Source organism: Ostrinia nubilalis, chromosome 17, assembly GCF_963855985.1.
Source record: "Ostrinia nubilalis chromosome 17, ilOstNubi1.1, whole genome shotgun sequence".
Lineage (NCBI taxonomy): Eukaryota > Metazoa > Arthropoda > Insecta > Lepidoptera > Crambidae > Ostrinia > Ostrinia nubilalis.
Window position 1 is genome coordinate 11727582 of NC_087104.1, and position 18836 is coordinate 11746417.

Sequence of the window (18836 nt, forward strand, 5' to 3'; positions counted from 1 at the left end):
ATGGTTTTAAAATAAATACTTCAATTTTATGAAGTTCTGTTTTGTACCAAATTAAAGATTTTGATTAAAATCATTATTTTATTGTAAACAATCCAGAATTCTTACGAATATAACCAAATTTTAATTTTATAGCACATGAACTCAATTCCGATATTAGTATCGGAATTCCGATATTGAGATCTAATATCGGAATCCAATATCGGAATTGAAAACCTTCCGATATTACATGCCCTAATGAAGACCCCTGTCAGATGCAGCAAACACTGATAATGATGTCACACAAATGAAACAAACAACAGTCAGAGAAACCTCTAATGCCGCTAATACAAAAGATCTCGTGACAGTTAAAAGTCAAACTTGACTTGAAGACTTAAGAATCCTGTCAGATTGTCAGCAACCGCTGATAATGGTACAGTCAAATATAACAAAGGAAAGACACAGAAACGTCTAGAAAATCTAACAGCAACTAATGTTCTCACACAACCAACTATGTCACCCCGTAATGTATGATTTCAGATAGGTGAGATGTGTTACTGAACGCAATCTTTACAACAATACAATGAAAATCTACTTAACACGCATGTAAGTAATTGTGTACAGTCGGAGTCAAAACATCAGACAAGGAACGATTTTACGGAATAAAATTATGAAATCCCTGTATCTTAAGAGCCCATTAAATAACACAATGTCGCTGATTCAGTTACATCCATACCATCATGGATTCACGAAATTCTTTATGTTAACCCATTCCGTATCTTAAATTATCTTTCGTTCAAAATAGAGTTAGTACACATTGATTTACAATTTTATACAGACACAATTCAAATATTTCTATCGAAAACTAACGGTTTTGCAGCTAATTTCTTAAATATTTACAAAGAAACAAACCTCAAACGAATGACTCTAAAGCTTTTCGCCTTAGAAATTTTATCACTTGTGACTTTTCCCAGTTTTCCACTCAACATCGCCTGTTCCAACTGTACCTATTTTAATAAACAATGCAATGAAAATCTACTTCCCACGTGTTCCATACGCAAATGAGCTCGCGTGACGCTCTCACCTCCACCAACATATAATTGTGTACTTAATGATACGCAAACATGATTAGAGACTGTGTATGAATGTCACAGTTACACATGTCGCCTTTGTCAACTGTAGTTAATGTTTGCTTGATCTAAAAAATAAATAAGCAAATGATTCCAACGATGTTGATTTTGTACTAGAGGCTGTAATTCCCAGAGCAATCTTTCGTAGGGTACACGAAGTTCAGGCCAATATTGATTTAATTTATACATTTCTAGACCTAAATGTCAGGGAAGAAAAGAATTCCTCAATTGTGAATGACACAAGGTAGGTTCCTCTTCTCAAACCAGAATCCATCTAGCCGCTACTTATTATAGCTTACTACTTAGGCTACAGCTACTCGAAAAACTAACCCTCTGGGCGCAATTTAATTTAGCAAATAATATAGTCATAAGTCATCGGGTGTTGGTAGAGCGAGAAACGGATGCTGATTATACCCATCGACATGTAGAATGGTTATAACTAAGAACTAAATTAAATAATGAGACTGCAAAAGTGCAGTGCACGTCCCTCAGATCTATAGCAGTTCATAAAACTCATTTATTTCTGCAAATAGGTTTTAAAAAAGCACTTTTACACGTCCCAGTATTAACCCTACCACTGCTTCAGGACAATAAATGGGCCAGTGCTGCGAAGAAGCAGCGCGAGAAACTCAGTCACTATTTCATCAGCACATATTACATTTAGACAGGTGGCAGCTAATTAAGAAATCATTATGATGAAGCACAATTTCTCTAAAACTTCACAAAAATGATAGTTCAGATGGGAATCAGTGTGGTGAATTGAAAAGGCCTTTGTCCTGTAGCAGACTGAAGTGTGCTAAACATGATTCCAGACCTCAACGTAGCCCAACAGTGGGTCAGCTTTAGCCTGAGGCGGAGCTGCGGACGTACGTATATTATCCAAGTTAGGACAATGCAGCTACATTTCAGTGGGCTCCGGTGGACACCGTCGGGTTTTAGTGGGTAGGCCAGCCCTTCTGGCAGGGAGAGTCCCATCGGCCAGTAGGTAAGCGGTGCTTTACGCATAATTACTAATAGCCGATGGGACTCTCTCCAGAAGTAGTGTAGTTAGTTGCCCTTCTCCGACATAAAAAACCTACTAACTGGGAAGTTTAAAAACTTTACTCACATCAAAGAAGTGCGGCCGTAACCTCCCGATAGTGTACTTGGCGACGTCTGTGGTTAGCTGCTGACAGGCGCAGCCGAAGAGGAACACGCCGACCACCCTGTATGCCTCCCATAGCCATGGGGGCAGCTCCTTGCCCAGCACTGAGCGAGGCCGCCCCTTGTAGTCCCGGAGCCTTATCCACTCTGTTAGAATCATCTGGGGACAAAAGACAAACGTGTGTTTATTTATAAGCTTTGCGCATGCTTCGTCACAAAACAATAATAATGTTGTAAAATTATTATAATCTCATGTAAATTAACCTGTTCTTATGATAATAAAGATTCTACGTTAAAGAGACTCCATAAAGAAGTACCTATAGTAAATTACAAATGATTCAGTGTAGGTCTGGGTAGTCGGAGCGCAGTATTGTCGTGAGTTTGAAAATTCGAAATGATGTGGTAGTAACAGTATCTGTTCTATGATGACGTGAGCTCGTAAGGTGCATGATACAGCCCCATTTCGTCATTAAATAAATAAGTACGTTAAAATTAAAAGCGCAGATTACATTTGTAGCTTTTAAAGCGTATAAATACACACCATTTTCATGTAAATAACGCTCTCTAAAGCAGGCCAAGGTGATAACTGTAATGGACCTTTGGAATATTATTCTGCTATTTCCTTAAACCTCTCACAAAGGTGAAGTACCAAACTTTATAGTCAGCACAAACATACTAATGGGAGTGCAATTTTAGATCTGACAAAAATCGCAAGGTCGAACGTCAAGTAAAGGCGAAGTGCATTGCTGAATTTCAAAGGTGCAACTGCAGTTTGTTTGTTTGGTTGAATGCGCTAATCTCAGAAACTAATCCCAGGTCCGATTTAAAAAATTCCTTTTGTGTTGGATAGCCCATTATCGAGGAAGACTTTAGGCTATAACATCACCCTACAGCCAATAGAGGCGGAGCAGTGAAGAAAAATGTTACAAAAACGGAAAATATTATTCAAACTATTTTCATGCGTCGAAGTCGCGGGCGCAGCTAGTTATCCTTAAGCTGCTTGGTTAAGTGCTATATTTGCATTTTTACACCCACTTTGAAACTCAAAAACAATTATTATTATAAGGAAATAGAGCATCAAGCTTTAGGTGCGTAGTGCAATTTTAAATCTGGCAAAAATCGCAAGGTCGAACGCGTAAAGGCGAAGTGCATTTCTGAATTTAAAAGATGCAGCTGCAGATTATATTATCCGTAATCGGCTTAGGAAGTGCTATATTTGCATTTATTGCACGCGCTTTAAAACATAAACACAATTATTAGAAGGAAATAAAAACCAAGCTTTAGGTGCGAATTACAAAATGAAGTTCGATTTGATTCAACTTCAATCACATATACCTGTGATAAGCCTAAATATGTATTAAAATTATTAACGGGACCATGTACCTTTTTATTTACGAGCCTCCGATATTTCCGAGTAGAAAATCTGATATTTAGGCTTATTCTAATGTTAGTGACCATGAAAGTTTCAAGCCTAAATATTCAAATTAAATCTAGGTTTGAAATTGAATTGAGTTTTGAGTGTCGTTTTATAAACCTGCGTAATGTAGGTAGGTATTTTATTATTTACCACTATTTTTTTATCAGCCGAAAATTTTGTGACGATTAATGAACAATGGGCATTTGTTATATAGCATAAACACCAAAATACAACAGGTCATAGGCTAATATTTATCGAAAATTTTATCGGGAAAAAATCAAGAGATCGATTTTTTACAGGCTTTCAGCAGCTTGGCCCACTTTTAGCTTGGTCCACGGGCCAAGTCGCTGGTTTAAATTTTTATAATTTTTTCTTCCGGCATCTGGCCCACTCTAAAGATTGTAGAGTAGATTTTTATTGAGTTGTTCTTTTTTCATTAGCCTTGTAAACCACGCGGTATTTTTGGCAAAAATCTAAATTAAAGCGGGGACATGTTGCAATAGGCCTTGCGATACGGCGCAGGCGCAGGGTCGGGTCGCACGCGCATTGAATATTGACCCCATTCAATATTGGTTCACACCTGACTTTTGGCGAGGGGAACATAAACAATCAGTCGAATTATCAGAGGGGGAATATATTTTAGAGTAACACACAGGAACTATACAGAAATAAATATTAACATACTAATAATATGAATTAAATATAACTTTATAGTTTCAGTTTAGATCAGACGACAGCATCACATCAAGCAATATATTGTAGCATCTTATTAAGTCCTAAAAGATACCATTTTGTAACAAATATACCTGCAAGAAAAACCGGTAGGTTTCTTCAGAGGAATTAGAAGAAGACTTTTTAGAACTGCGACTTTTATCGCACTACTTTGTTTCAGCTAAAGGTATAAGAGCAAACTACAGAGTCGCAATATAACCTTTAAAGGTACTGGCTATAAATAAATCGATCAAAAACCACGCTACCGAAAAAAAACATAAAACAAGTGAAAGACGATACCGTCTAGCCTCCGTGAGTCACACGTTACATGTAAATGAAAACTAATGGGGTGTTAATAACTCGATAAGGCGGTTACACACCGCCAAGATGCCTCGCCGGCCTGTGTACACAACGCTTTGTACATACGGTGTGAGGTTGACAGACTTGTGATTGTACGGTGATCGTGAGAAAGTGGATAGAATTTGGAGAATAAGTAGGTCCCTTTAAGTAGAAGTTTTCTCACAGTACTGCTGATAATTTGATAAACTCGCAATACATAAATAACTACATCAATACAAAATGAAATATGACAAAAACGGAACCATACTACAAGAAAGTAATTAATTACCATTCCAAATTACTTTTACATCACACATGTACTAGCATGGCGGACTTGTCACGCGCTCATTGCGATGTATGCTGTCACTGATGTGATGCGTACGCTCTGTATAATCGATCTACATAGTAGCAATCATGTAAGTAGTGAACGAGGGAGCGCCATTAAAAACCAGACCTTTGGGACGCAATGGGTGCACACACTTTTCGTCAGCAGCGAGCCTATAGACATTCGAGAATAAGCCCCTGAAATTCGCAACCTTTTGGGGATAAAAGAAACAATGGACGATCATTAAAAGCCATATGGGATCTTTGCTGGTGATGGCATACACATTTGGCCAGCAGTTCGCAACTGGCAATCGATCGGACGCAGGGTATCTGCAGCGAATAGCTTCCTTCAAAGGAAACAAGTTGCGGAAAATGACCAAGAAAGACGAATTTTAAAGCCACTTTTTCTCAGCAATTGGACACAGAAGGTGAAAAAAACAGATGGTCCCAGTAATATTGACCATCGATTGCAATTGACAAAAGGTATCTGTAGCCAATCCCTGACTGGAAAAAGTGATACATGTATCAATATGTCAAGCAGCGGACATGATAGATAGGGAGGGAGAAGAACCAAATAAGTCCATAAACAAAGTTAATTCAATCGATTACCTATCATCAAGTCTGAAACTATTCAATGCTTGTACAAATAAGCGAATCTTGTTGCTTGGCGAGTTAGTGACTAGATAACATACAAACATGTTTGAATACATTTGAACGTCCATGACTGGGTATAATTATTATGCGTGATCTACTCACTTACATTTTCCCCATGCGGGGTTGCAGTAATCGAACAAATGTGTTATCAATAAGGTAATAAGTTAATGAAAATGAACACGATATTTCAAATATTGGATGAAATGTGTCAAAGGATCAAGAAAACTAAAGCTACTTCTTATTTCGTGGTCAAAATGTACAAACGTTTAATGGTGTAATGTATACTTAAAGACTGCATCTCACTTAACATCAGGTGCGATTACGGTCACTGCCTTGTTCTGCATATAAAAAAATTTAGCCGAGTTTATCATTATAATTAATTTCAGATTTATCTAAAACCACTTGTAACCCGTACGTATTATATGGCATAACTGATTTCACAAAAAGTAATATTTTATAAATATTACTCAGAAATCTTATCTCTAATATCAATATTGGTCTTGTTTGTCACCACGTGTATCATATTTTTTTCTACAATGACGCATACGTTGCGATATATTTGTTTTAACACTGGATAATTAATTTACCATCAGCTTGTGAAGGAATCCTGAAAATTTTCCCTTATCTAAGAATCTCTGAAGATACAAGTCCTTCGTAAAGTTCTCAAAAAATCTTGAAAAAAGCCCAAGTATCTAGATAATAACTACGAAACTAGAACAGTGTATAATGCCGAAGAATGACGAAGAGCCATAAAGATATGGAATAAATTAAGCAAGAAGAGATAATATTTGTTCAGATTATTTCACATCTGGATAAGAGGTATCAACTCATAAATAAAATGATGGTTCTTAACACATCTGCCTTTGCTCAGTACAAATAACTGCCAATACCAATAACTATAAATAATAACTATAAACCCGTTTATGATTAGTACCATGTATTACATTTATGCAAATTTAAAAAAATGGTTTCAAACGACACGATACCGTACAGTAATTAAACAATCGACTTTCCAGTCATTACTGATCATGCAAATTAGCTTTAATTCGTCGGCGATCACAACGCATAATTATAATTAGCATGATTTGTGTAATTCACATGCAAAACACCTCATTGCATAAATGGAGTCGAATCAACGACCCGTTGGTTTTTTGCACGAGATGCCGGCAGAGCAATGGACCATCGGTTACATTGACAGATAACAGATACGCTTTCGGATTTATAGTCTTCCTGACACGAGATGCTGTGCTAAATATTCTCATGCCTGGTTCCTGAGAAAACTAGTGGTTCCGTGCTACGGAGGGCATGTTAAGCCGTCTTGGTACGACAACCATGACAGTTGATGATGGCAGCTCATAAATAATTCTCGACCAGACCAGACCGGCCTCATCTCCGAAGACATTGAGGTGCATGCGGGCGTCCGGCAAGGCTGCCTGCTTTCGCCGCTTCTCTTTCTGGTAGTCTTGGATGGAGTCATGTGTCGTGCATATCAAAACCAACGGCGTGGAATAGAGTGGGGTATAATCGGAGTCTTAGAAGACTTAGATTATGCCGATGACCTCTGTTTGCTGAGCCACACGCATCACGATATGCAATCCAAAATTGATGACCTACATCGAGAGGCGGGCATCACGGGGCTCAAAATTAACTGCCGGAAGACCCAAGAGATGCGATCTGGAGTGAGGAATTGCACACCATTACGGATTGATGCAGAGGATGTGGAACGTGTCCACAATTTTACCTACCTCGGGAGCGTCGTGTCAGAGACTGGAGGTACCGAAGAGGACATCACTTCGCGCATTGCCAAGGCTAGAGCCACCTTCGCACAACTTCGCCCCGTATGGCAGTCACGGAAACTGACCCGAAGGGTCAAGATCAAAATTTTCGGGTCCAACGTTAAATCCGTGCTGCTCTATGGGTGTGAAACTTGGAAGGTCACCAAGGTCATCTCGCACCAGCTGCAGGTCTTCGTCAACCGCTGCCTTCGCCGAATTCTCGGCATATACTGGCCTGAGAAAATCTCCAACGTCGAGCTATTGGAACGCTGCCACGAAATTCCGATCGACCAGCAGATCAAGCGCCGCAAGTGGAACTGGATTGGCCACACTCTCCGAAGGGATCCCGATCACATCCCCAAGCAGGCTCTGGATTGGAACCCCCAAGGAAAGCGCAAACGTGGTCGCCCCAAGCAAACTTGGCGGCGCACTGTGGCAGACGAGGCGAAGAAGATCGGCAAGACTTGGAGCGAGATCAAACACTTAGCTCAAGACCGAACGCGATGGAGGACTGTTGTGGACGCCCTCTGCCCCATCTAGGGGACATAGGACCATAAGTCAAAGTCAAGTCAGACCAGACCTTGATACGGACTTAATAAAAATACTTTAATAAATAAATATTAATATCACTATTACTTATGTAATGTTTATCTAAGAAAGTCTAGGAGAAGTTAAAAGAATGGAATAGGTACTTCTACAGCTGATAGTTGAAAAATGTGATGGAATTGAAACAAAACCCAAAGTAGAAAATAGAATATATCAGTAAGTTGCAAATTTCAGATACGGTCAAAGTAGTAAAGTTGCACCTAAATCTTTCTTCATCAAAAGATATGGACACTAAAGTAGTTGACTCTATTAGGGATATCACTAAGGATAACAAGGCAAACATAACTCCAGTTTATTGAGCAATCCCCGTCGAAGCACACGCACCGTTAGACCAGGTTGTAAAAAGCATTAGTGTTATCTAACTTAGCGAGGAAGGCAAGGCTGGATCTACGGTGACAAGAATGAGCCACTTCCTTACCAGATAATGTTATCTTAGAACGCATAACAATAAGTCACAGTGGCATAGAAATAGACGCCAGAAATGGTTACAATGAAGACGTAACTCCAGATTATGAAGCTGCTGCTGTCACTAATACATTCGCAACGGTGTAAGAAGCATACGGCCATAAATAGGTAACCTTTAACAATATTCTCAATGTAATTTATTAGACTATTTTGTAGAACACTGTGTACGCTTTTGCAAGTACAAGAGGAGGTCAAAGAATATACTTGAATAATAATAAACACACGAGGAAAGTAAAGACAGCGTATTTCTTGGAATTTAATTTAATAGGAACAGCTGAATAGCACATACAAAATGACGTCAGAACAAGAGAATATTCTTGGACGTATTAGTGAAGTTGTTAATATTGGGGCAGCCTTAAGAAAAAATGAATTTCAGTAGTATTCAAAACACTAGCTAAAAATAAACAACAATAAACAAACAGGGAGACGGCAAGGCTGCAATACCGGTGTCGCGGAGGTTATCTGAAGCATACCTCAACAAGATTGCGCTCTAAAATAGAAACTACAAAGGTTAGAAGGGATTAAATAGCTTCGAATTATAGAGGCGTTCCCGTTAAAGCTTCTCCAACAGCTATACTAACTGGCAAAGCTGTAAAACAGCATTATATCGGAAGATTAACTTCTAACGCTTCGAAAGGTATTTGTTTTAAAGATTTGTGAAAGGAGCGGAATGTGGATAGGGTTACGTAAGACCGTGGAGAGAAATCTTCAAGAGAACTAATACTTTAATCCTGAAGTTATGGTAGATTACAAGGGAATCTCAGAACATGTGAGGAAACATAGCGCGGTAGTTATTTGAAAGGATTTACATTATACTAAATGGGATGAATTTTTATTTTGAAACTGGTTATTGTGTTAAAAGTCACGGAAAGAACAAGGATTTTTGAGCACGATAGTTAATTACATAATATTTTAATTAATCGGTGATGCATAAAAACGAATACGAATATTGGAATATTCAAAGCAATCGTAATTACTTAAAAGATATTTGTAAAACATCTACATGAACTCTGAAAACTGAATATGTATAAAGGTTTTCAGCTAGTTATTAATAACTGCAAGAAATGTGGAAATGATAAAACAGTTTGAAAACATCGTCCAAGTTGTTCATCCGTCAATTACTTTTAAAATATTGATATTGATATAGCGTGTTGCTTCTTTGATCATTATTGATAATGACTTGTCTAATAAGATGATAGGTATTCTAAAATGAGTATTATTTGCATTAGTAATTCAAGCGCAGCCTGATATAATTAATAATAAGTATGCATTGTAAACAGTGAAAGTGATCAAGTGCAATTTATATTACAATGGAAGCGTTTAATAGATGGTTATGAGTCACGACGCTTATTTAATGCATGATTGGAATAATTAAATGACACACATACTAAATACTAGTATGATATAGTACGAGATTATAATAATATACTGGAGTATTACTTACCCTGATAAAGATAAAACTCGCGTAAAAGGTGTAGTAATGAGTAATGGAGTACGTGAGTCATGTGTAATCATATCTTAAGATCTTTTCAGGTTTAAGAAAATAAATATAGTTCTGACTACACTAGTGTAGCAAAGATTGAGGCCTAAGATCTAGAAGTGTGTCGATTAGAGAGAATTAAAAGACTTGATCATGATAGTCGATCACCAGAAAAAATCCAAGGAGTTTCATCATAAAAGTATCATACTTATACATAAGAGCTTCATTTTGTACTTATGCTTTACAGCAGAACTATTCTAGAATCTAATAACAATTCCAACAGCGTTTGATGTTAAAAATACCATGTACAAATTGGCAATTGACTATAAAAAAGCGCCCGCATGTGATGTCGCTATATTTAGACTCGCGGCAATGACATGCGCTTCCGCGGATCTATACCTATACGTCCAGGGTTATGTTGCGATGGAGCCTAGATGTCAAGTGATGTCAAGTATGATATCTGATATTATGGTCGTATCCGAAAGAGATGACCGAAATTTTTGCAAGTTTGGTTAATGACATTGAACTGAATTCAGCTGGCGTAGTATTGGTGCCATGTATTTTGAATCTTGTATAGTGGCTTTTCAGAAGTAAATAATTATGTAGGACATATTAAAATTAAATACAGAGATGTGATGGATTTTTTCCCTTTGCCAGTGTCTAGCTATAGCATCTGACACCGTAGAATTTTTTTTGACTCGCTCTGGAATAGTTGCAACGCAAAAAAATTGGTCCAATTGCAATTGTAGAGAAACAATGTAGCGCTCTTGTAGTCGTTAAAATTCAATTCTCATTTCAAGTCAAGGAAAATGTCAGGAATTTCATCATTGTAGTTAAATGCAAAAACGTCTTTTGCCTGCATCTAAGCCTACAGTTATGTCAGAACTCAACTCTCTAACCACACCGAAACTAAGTAACTTTCAAGCATAAAACTAACTTAACGACTCCGGATATAAATACCGCGCATCCCTACGTGCGCTTGCGCATGGTAACGAGAACGACCCAAAAACGATAAAGCCATTAGCATAAACCGCGTTTATGGCTATGGATAATCGACATTGTTCTGAACGCGTTGTGAATGGATTAATCGGTTAAGATTTCTATTAGCTTTATGGTTGTACAAGGATTTGTGCATTGTGGCTCTATTAAGTGTAATGCATGTTGTTTGTTTGCATAAATGGGTTTAGTAACTTCCGCCTTGTTCTGTAACCCTTCAACCTTAACTTCGAACTCCTCCTATTTCTTCTGATTAATTTCGTTGCGAGTCCAATGACAGTTTAACTTTCCCCCGGGACAATAAACTTGACCTTCACTGGTTGGGTTTTTATTGGCGGTCAAGCTGTAGATCCTGGCTACACAGGAGTTGCAGCGGTGGGTTAGAGTGGTGGGAATAGTCCCGTAACCCTTCAAGCCCTGCGAATTGTTACGCGGTCATATGCGACCGCTTGGGGATTGATGGAGTCTGTCCCATGGAATATTTTCCTATGTTTTCTCCGAAGTCCAATATCTCTATGCCAACGTTTATCATAATTGTTATAGTTAGATCATAATCGATCTAGGCGCAAGAACGTTATTAGATGATAATATCATTTTCGTCTAGACTACAGCTGTCATCTTTAACAGCTGATAAGGCTAATTTATACCCACCATCTGTTTACTACGATACTAGCTTCAAAATAAACCACATCGATACGAAACGGGTATTTTCTGGCCAATAGCCAAAGCATTAACGGTCAAGGTGAATGTCAAAATATAATACACATGGATTGCTTGCAAGTGGTATTCCCACGTTCATTCGTATTCTAAAAATAAATATGGAATATCGTCACATTGGAGTTGTCTTTAGTATTATTTCTAGTTTCGTCTTTTGCTTGCTAACGCCCTTACACAAACATTACTATGAAGTCTCACAGTGCGCGTGGACGCACAGGGTGACACACGAACCAATCACAGAGCTCTATTCAACGCTGTGCGTTCGATTGGCTGCTTCACTCGCAAGCATCGTTAGTGAATACGGGCGTAAGTTTACACAGGGAGACAGTGGTTTTTTATCTTGTTATGGGTTTCAGTTCTTATTTTTGGTACACCTAGATTATAGTCAGTTACCGTGTAAGTATACAAGAAAGCTTTGTGCTTATCCTAAAAGCTGCAGAAAAGAAAACCAAGCGAAAAGTTGGCTAATTTCGACTGGGGTCAGTTGGAGAATTGGATAAATCCAAAAGAAGATGATCATTTTGCTTTCTAGCTTTGTTCTTCTCTTCTTCTTCTTATCGTGTCGACAACAAACCTACACAGTGTCAAAACAAGAGTGGCGTTGTCAGCAGCATTTCTTAATTTCTCCTGCGTGCAGTTGCTCGGGCACTCAGGGCACGACATCATGTGGTTCTTCGAGTGGGGAACAAAACCGCACCTGCACTCCATGTTTGAGCCATCCAAGAATCCTCATGTTCTTCTCTTATTCTCTCCCATTCACACTTACTTAGTTACCTACTTTGAATCATCCAGTTCGTTATGCCAGAGAAAATATTGAGAGTTTTTGTGTTCGTTTTTCAATCATGTAAATAGCCCGTGTAATTATTTATTCTTTAATTCCACATTTTCTATAGTCAGGAAAGCGTATAATCGCTTTTATGACACTAATTATAATTAGCGCAGACACAATCTAGTCCAGTCAAATTAGACATGAACCCTGCAATAATTCGCATACAGCTGAAAATTGGTACGAATGTTCGGAGCACCATTATGAATTAACTGTGAAAAGTCCCCATCGACCCGACGTGTGCTAAAAAAAAAATTCAAGGTCAAACTTAAAAAATACGGGTTTTTGAGATTTTCAGCCAAACGGTAAGTTTTATCACAAAAATATGTATGACAAGGTTTAAGACCATACAAATATCTATCAAAATTGTCTATACACTTTCTCCTAAGAGTCAGCGTTTCTGAGATTCGATGATCCGAAGAGTCAAAAAAGTGTTTTCTTCATAACGGTCTTACACATAAATCCAATGATGATATAAATGCTTTGTTAGTTGTAGCGTGTTAATTTTAGAGCATGGTAATTTTAGTTTCTCACGCACCTGCAATTTTAGGATTTTATTGTCGGAATGTTTAACTCAAATCTTTTTAGTGTTTCGCCGATGTAACATGTGGTCCATTGTTGATCTATGCAATTATTGCAGGTGTCTGTGTATCAAGCAACACCAACCTTTGTAATGCACGACTCAGCATTGTATTGTGATGTGTTGTCGACGTCGAATATAAAATAATCAACCTCAATGTCGTCTGTCATCTTTAATTATCGAAAAATGGGTGCAACTTTGACGAAGGACTGCACCGTAAGTTTCTAAGATACGAAGTTTTCGTGTCTATTATGTTTAAGAGCCATTTCACAAAAATATTCCGCGCGAATTTAGGTAAAAGCTGTCAACGCAACGTCAAAAGAGTAAAAAGAACGCTGAAATGGACAAAAAAATCTTGAGCCGTGACCGTATTAGATTGATTTAAGTTATAAATTTTAAGGTAGAATGAGGTATTCAAACTTGATAAATTAATTTAAATTTTTAATAGAGTTTATTAAGTCTTTTATATTTCGATTCATAATGAAACACGAATAGGTATAGGTAATATGTAAAATATATATTAAGTACAAAATAAAGACAGTCACATAGTGAAAAAAAAATCTGCCCCCTTACAGCTCCATCATCGGACCCTGGATACGAATAATGAAACACGAATAGGTATAATATGTAAAATATATATTAAGTACAAAATAAAGACAGTCACATAGTGAAAAAAAAATCTGCCCCCTTACAGCTCCATCATCGGACCCTGGATACGAAATATTCGTCAAGGCGAATCACACAAGCCCAAACTCCATAGGGTTCTATTGTTTTGTTACGGAGGTGGCCATTGCATCTCCTCCAGATCCATTATCAGACAGAGCTAAGAAATAAATAAATAAATATTATTATAAGTAAACAAATAACTAAAATAATTCATCTTACTATCTTACTTCTTACTAGTCTTACTAATATTATAAATACGGAAGTTTGTGTGGATGTCTGGATGTTTGTTACACTTTCACGCAAAAACTACTGAACAGATTTTGATGAAACTTTACAGTACAGTACAGTACAGCAGTACTAGGCAGTCTGTGTTCAACTATCACTCGGGTCGGACGTTCCTATCGCAAGACCTTTGGTTCATTCAGTTCCGATACGACTCTAGTGCTGTGTGTAATTATTATTATTAGTGCTGTGTGTAGTGGATTTTATTTTGCCTGAGACCTACGCCATGAACCCTGAACCAGAAGACCCTGTCGCCAGCGACAGCGACGCTCATCCATCCCTGGCGTCGACCAGAATAACAATGTATAGGCTATAATTTATGACGATCTGTGACAAACTAAATTTCAAGCGGGTGAAGCCGCGGGCAATACTACATATTTCATACTAGCTTTTTGCCCGCGACTTCTTCTGCGATGAAGTGGAAAATGGTTCTAATAGAATTAAAATATTCTAAGAAAATTAATTTTGTTAAATGGTTATATTTTTTGATATAAAATCTACAAATTATTATGTTTAAATATTTGAATACTTACAAAATTATGAGATCTTTCTAAAACAAAATTAAAACACTACACCTGCCGCAGATTTCTTTGTAAACAATGTTTTTTTGTTTTTCCTTCAGGGGCTAAAATCACCAGGCTATTGTGTGCGCATACTCTGGAGTAAGCGACCACGTTTCAGATCCATAAATCAACACTGGCAGCACACACTGCTCGAAGACTTTTGTCTTGAGACACTGCGGTTACTATGGGCCTCATAAGAAGGCTCAAGGTCACCCAAAGGGCGATGGAGCGGGCCATGCTTGGAGTTTCCCTGCGTGATCGAATCAGAAATGAGGAGATCCGCAGGAGAACCAAAGTGACCGACATAGCTCGCAGAATTGCTAAAACCAAGTGGCAGTGGGCGGGGCACATAGCTCGTAGAGACGATGGCCGTTGGGGCAGAAAAGTTCTCGAGTGGCGACCACGGGCTGGAAGACGTAGCGTGGGCAGGCCTCCTACTAGGTGGACCGACGATCTCGTAAAGGTCGCGGGAAGAGCCTGGATGCGGGCAGCGCAGGACCGTGCATTGTGGAAAACCTTGGAGGAGGCCTTTGTCCAGCAGTGGACGTCATTTGGCTGAAACGAACGAACTCTGGAGTATTCCACATACAACTGGTCGTCGGAGAAGCATAGATTTCCTTTAAGTCTACTCCCGCTACCATATGGAACTCCTCTAAAACTCGTGAGGGCGCCAACACTTGCTTTTGTATCGAAAATTAGTATGAGCAGCTGCGCACGCGGTTGCCCGTTGCAGGCTCTATGCAACCACACTGTTTTAAACCGTGGTCCCTAAGCATGAGATGGGAAACTGCACTCTCTTGAATTCTCTTGAATTTGATGGTGTTAGGGGAATCCTAGGAATGAATACAGACTTTCCAATAGAATCTCCTCATCAATATTGCGAAATTGCGAGTTGCAATGCAATGTTATGTTTTCACTTTGTTATTTTATTGTAATCTGACCTTGATTTTTCAAACACGTGGTAAAATAAAAAAAATAATTTAAATCAAAAGTACTAAGGAATATTTCATTGATATCAACTCAGAAACAAGCACAGATCACAGAAACTAAAGGGAAATATTGTGACAAGGGACAAATTGGAACATATTGCTTGTGAAAGCAATGATGACAGTAGCGACGTCATTATGTAAACAGTTTATATTGCTTGCATAGTACTAAAGATTATTCGAACGTTGAATACTGATACCGCAGTGGATAATGAGCACATAATTTGATTTCTTTGTGTGTGTGAATTTCTAATACGACACTGAGTTTCGAACTCAGCGCATTACTTAGCATCTCTCTATATTTCTATGGAACCAAGTTATCTCCAAAATAACATTGCACACCTTTTTAACCTAGTCAGGTAATAATTTTAATAAAATACGAAGCACGTCATCTATCAATAGGATATATGTGTTATAGTCAAACCTCGAAGTTCCGGCACTCCTAGGTTTGACTAGTCAATCCTCAGGTCTGACTAGAAGTCTTAGTCAAAGCCCAAACATTTCGGCCTTTGACTAAATAATGTTAGTCAAACCTAGGAGTAACTAATTTGGTCAGGCAAAGGTCGAAACTCAATTTAATGAAATCGGGGTTTGACTAGTCAAACCTGAATTAAGACTTTAAACTAAACTATACTTAATTCTGATCTCGAACTTATTGCATAGGCGTTACGACGGTCGGTTTTCACGCGCACGCGCAGCTATCTCTTTAGGTGAAGGTACGAGTAACTAAACTTATACAGTACTGAGGTTGGTTGTCAGTGTTTCTAGATCGATCTTGATTAATTACCAATTTTTAGGGTTCTGTTACCTTAAAGGATAAAGAATTTACACCCTATTATTATGACTTCGCTAATGTTGTCTGTCACCAGGCTCGTATCTCATGAATCATTCACTTAATAAATAAATAATTCAATAAAATACTTAAATATTTAAGGGGGGCTCCCATACAGCAAACGTGACTTGTTGCAGTTTTTTACTTGATATTAATTAAAACGTAAACAGGTGAACCCTTGAAATATTCACATAATTTTAGTTGCATTTTAAAAATAAATCATAAAATTAAAATAAAATAAATATTTAAGGGGGCTCCCATACAACAAAAGAGTCACACGGAACCCTTCGTGAGCGAATCCGACTCACACATGGCTGGTTTTCTATTTGCCGTCTACTTTTGACCGAGTCTGTCAGTCGTTTTTAGGATTGACTAGGCAAAGCCCGAAACAGATTATATTAGTTTCGACGTTTGACTGAACCGTTTAGGCACTTCTAGGTTTGACTTAGTCAAAGGCCGAAATAAGAATTTACTTCGGGGTTTGCCTGAAGGCCTTGGTCAAACCTAGGATAGACCAGTCATTCCGCGAAGAGACTGCATATCGACCTTTGACTATGACATATGTATATTTTAGAAGTTAATAAATTATGCATAAAATATAAACACTTTAGAAGTTTAGTTAAATCGTAGAATTTCTGAAAAACAAGTACTAAAATCGTACTGAAAAAAAAAGTATTAATAAATGTTATCTAATTTATTTATTAAACGTCGAATTTTATCAAAGATTTTGGACTAAAGTTTTTGAAAATATTTTATAGCCTACATAGAAAAAAATTAGGATTCTAAATCGTGAAAGAATTTTTTTTCGGAGCCTATTGCCTCCAAACAAACAAACAAACAATTAAATCTTTCCTCTTTTATTAGTATAGATTTAACAACAAAGCTTTCTCGAAACAAAACGCTTCTTTTTCTTCTTCACGAAACAAAACTCAAAGCGGATAAATAAATAAACAAATCTTTGGACAATTTCACAGCGCCATCTAGTCCAAAAGTAGGCAACCAATATGCTTGTGTTAAGGGTGCTAGCATAATGGATATACTTTTTTATAATTTATTTATTAAATTAAATACATGGTACCTACATATTATACATAGTTACACCCAGATCCGTCAAAGAAATTAAAATTCATCATTTCAATTTCTGCTCGGCCGGCCGACTCGAAACAGCCTCTCGGCATAGTATCAAATGTATTTGGTCGCCGTACAAATCACTGCTTCACGACACGAACGCACGTAAACGTCACGGCGGGAAAAATGACACAGGTCCTGCCTTGACGGGCGCTCGCGCCATACTAATCGATGTCGGCTTGCGCATTGTAATTTATACTGATATTCACATCAATATTTTGACAAAGTGGTTACTAATATTTAAACAATAACTGTAGAAATCAATTCTACAATGAATATTCTTTATTTTGGGATACTTTTATTGCAGTTATTGCTGTGTTTTTAAACCAAAAACCACGATCAAAATGTGACGTTATTCTTCAAATTTGCCAAATTATTTTTAGATTTTACTCAATAATGGTAATGAAATTTAAGAATCTATTTCATTAATGGACTACAAGAATATATGTCCGATGATTACTATATATTTTTAAGCTTATTATATGAGCATAAATAATAGATACAGGACTTTGAAAATGAGTCTGCGGCAATTTTTCCGTAAAATGGTTGTGGGAGATGGGGCACTGTGAATTAAGCAAATGAGTTTTAGTAAATCCGTTTCATTAATGGTCAACACCAAGGATTGACCTATCTTTCGCAGTTATTAAATAATATCTGGGTGTTGCTTAAGATAGTAATTCATGCTTCCAAAATCTTAGAAATTCGCACGAAAATGTAAAATGGCTCTTAAGAGCTCTTATATGCACACGTCACTACTCTACTTGTAACTCTATGGTCACTCTTTTAGCCCGACCAAGATAGACAGTCCAGGTTATAATAATTCACATAGAGCTGAAAATTTGTGTGAATGTTAAGAACACCATCCTGAATGAAATGTCAAAAGTCCCCGACGATCTGTCATTTTAAAAAAAAGTTTTCGAAGACCCAAGTTTTTTGCATTTTTTGGCCAAGTAGTAAATTTATCATAAAAATAGATAAGAAAAAATAGTAGATCATAAAATTATCTATTAAAATTGTCTTTACCCCTTTTTCCTAAGAGTCACCGATTATGAGGTAGAACGATTCAAAAAGTTAGTTTTGATGTTCTCGTTATATGCACATGTTTCCACAACACCTATGAGGGTTATTTGGCGTATTTTTTTTACCAGGTTTCCCCAGTAGGCCTTTTTTAAGATGTATTTGTTATCCTGTTCAATTCAAAACTATTTTAATAGAGTTGAAGTTGTGGACTTTTGGAGTA

At 37.6% G+C, this 18836-nt stretch overlaps 1 protein-coding gene across 1 annotated transcript in view; it reads right to left on the reverse strand.

Moving 5' to 3' along the window:
- The window catches only part of LOC135080095 (putative phosphatidate phosphatase), a 97235-nt gene that overhangs the window by 41019 nt on the left and 37380 nt on the right, over nucleotides 1-18836 (reverse strand). The window contains exon 3 of the mRNA XM_063974775.1: nucleotides 2215-2409. Coding sequence (XP_063830845.1) covers nucleotides 2215-2409 — 195 coding nt within the window. The remainder of the gene's footprint in view (nucleotides 1-2214; nucleotides 2410-18836) is intronic.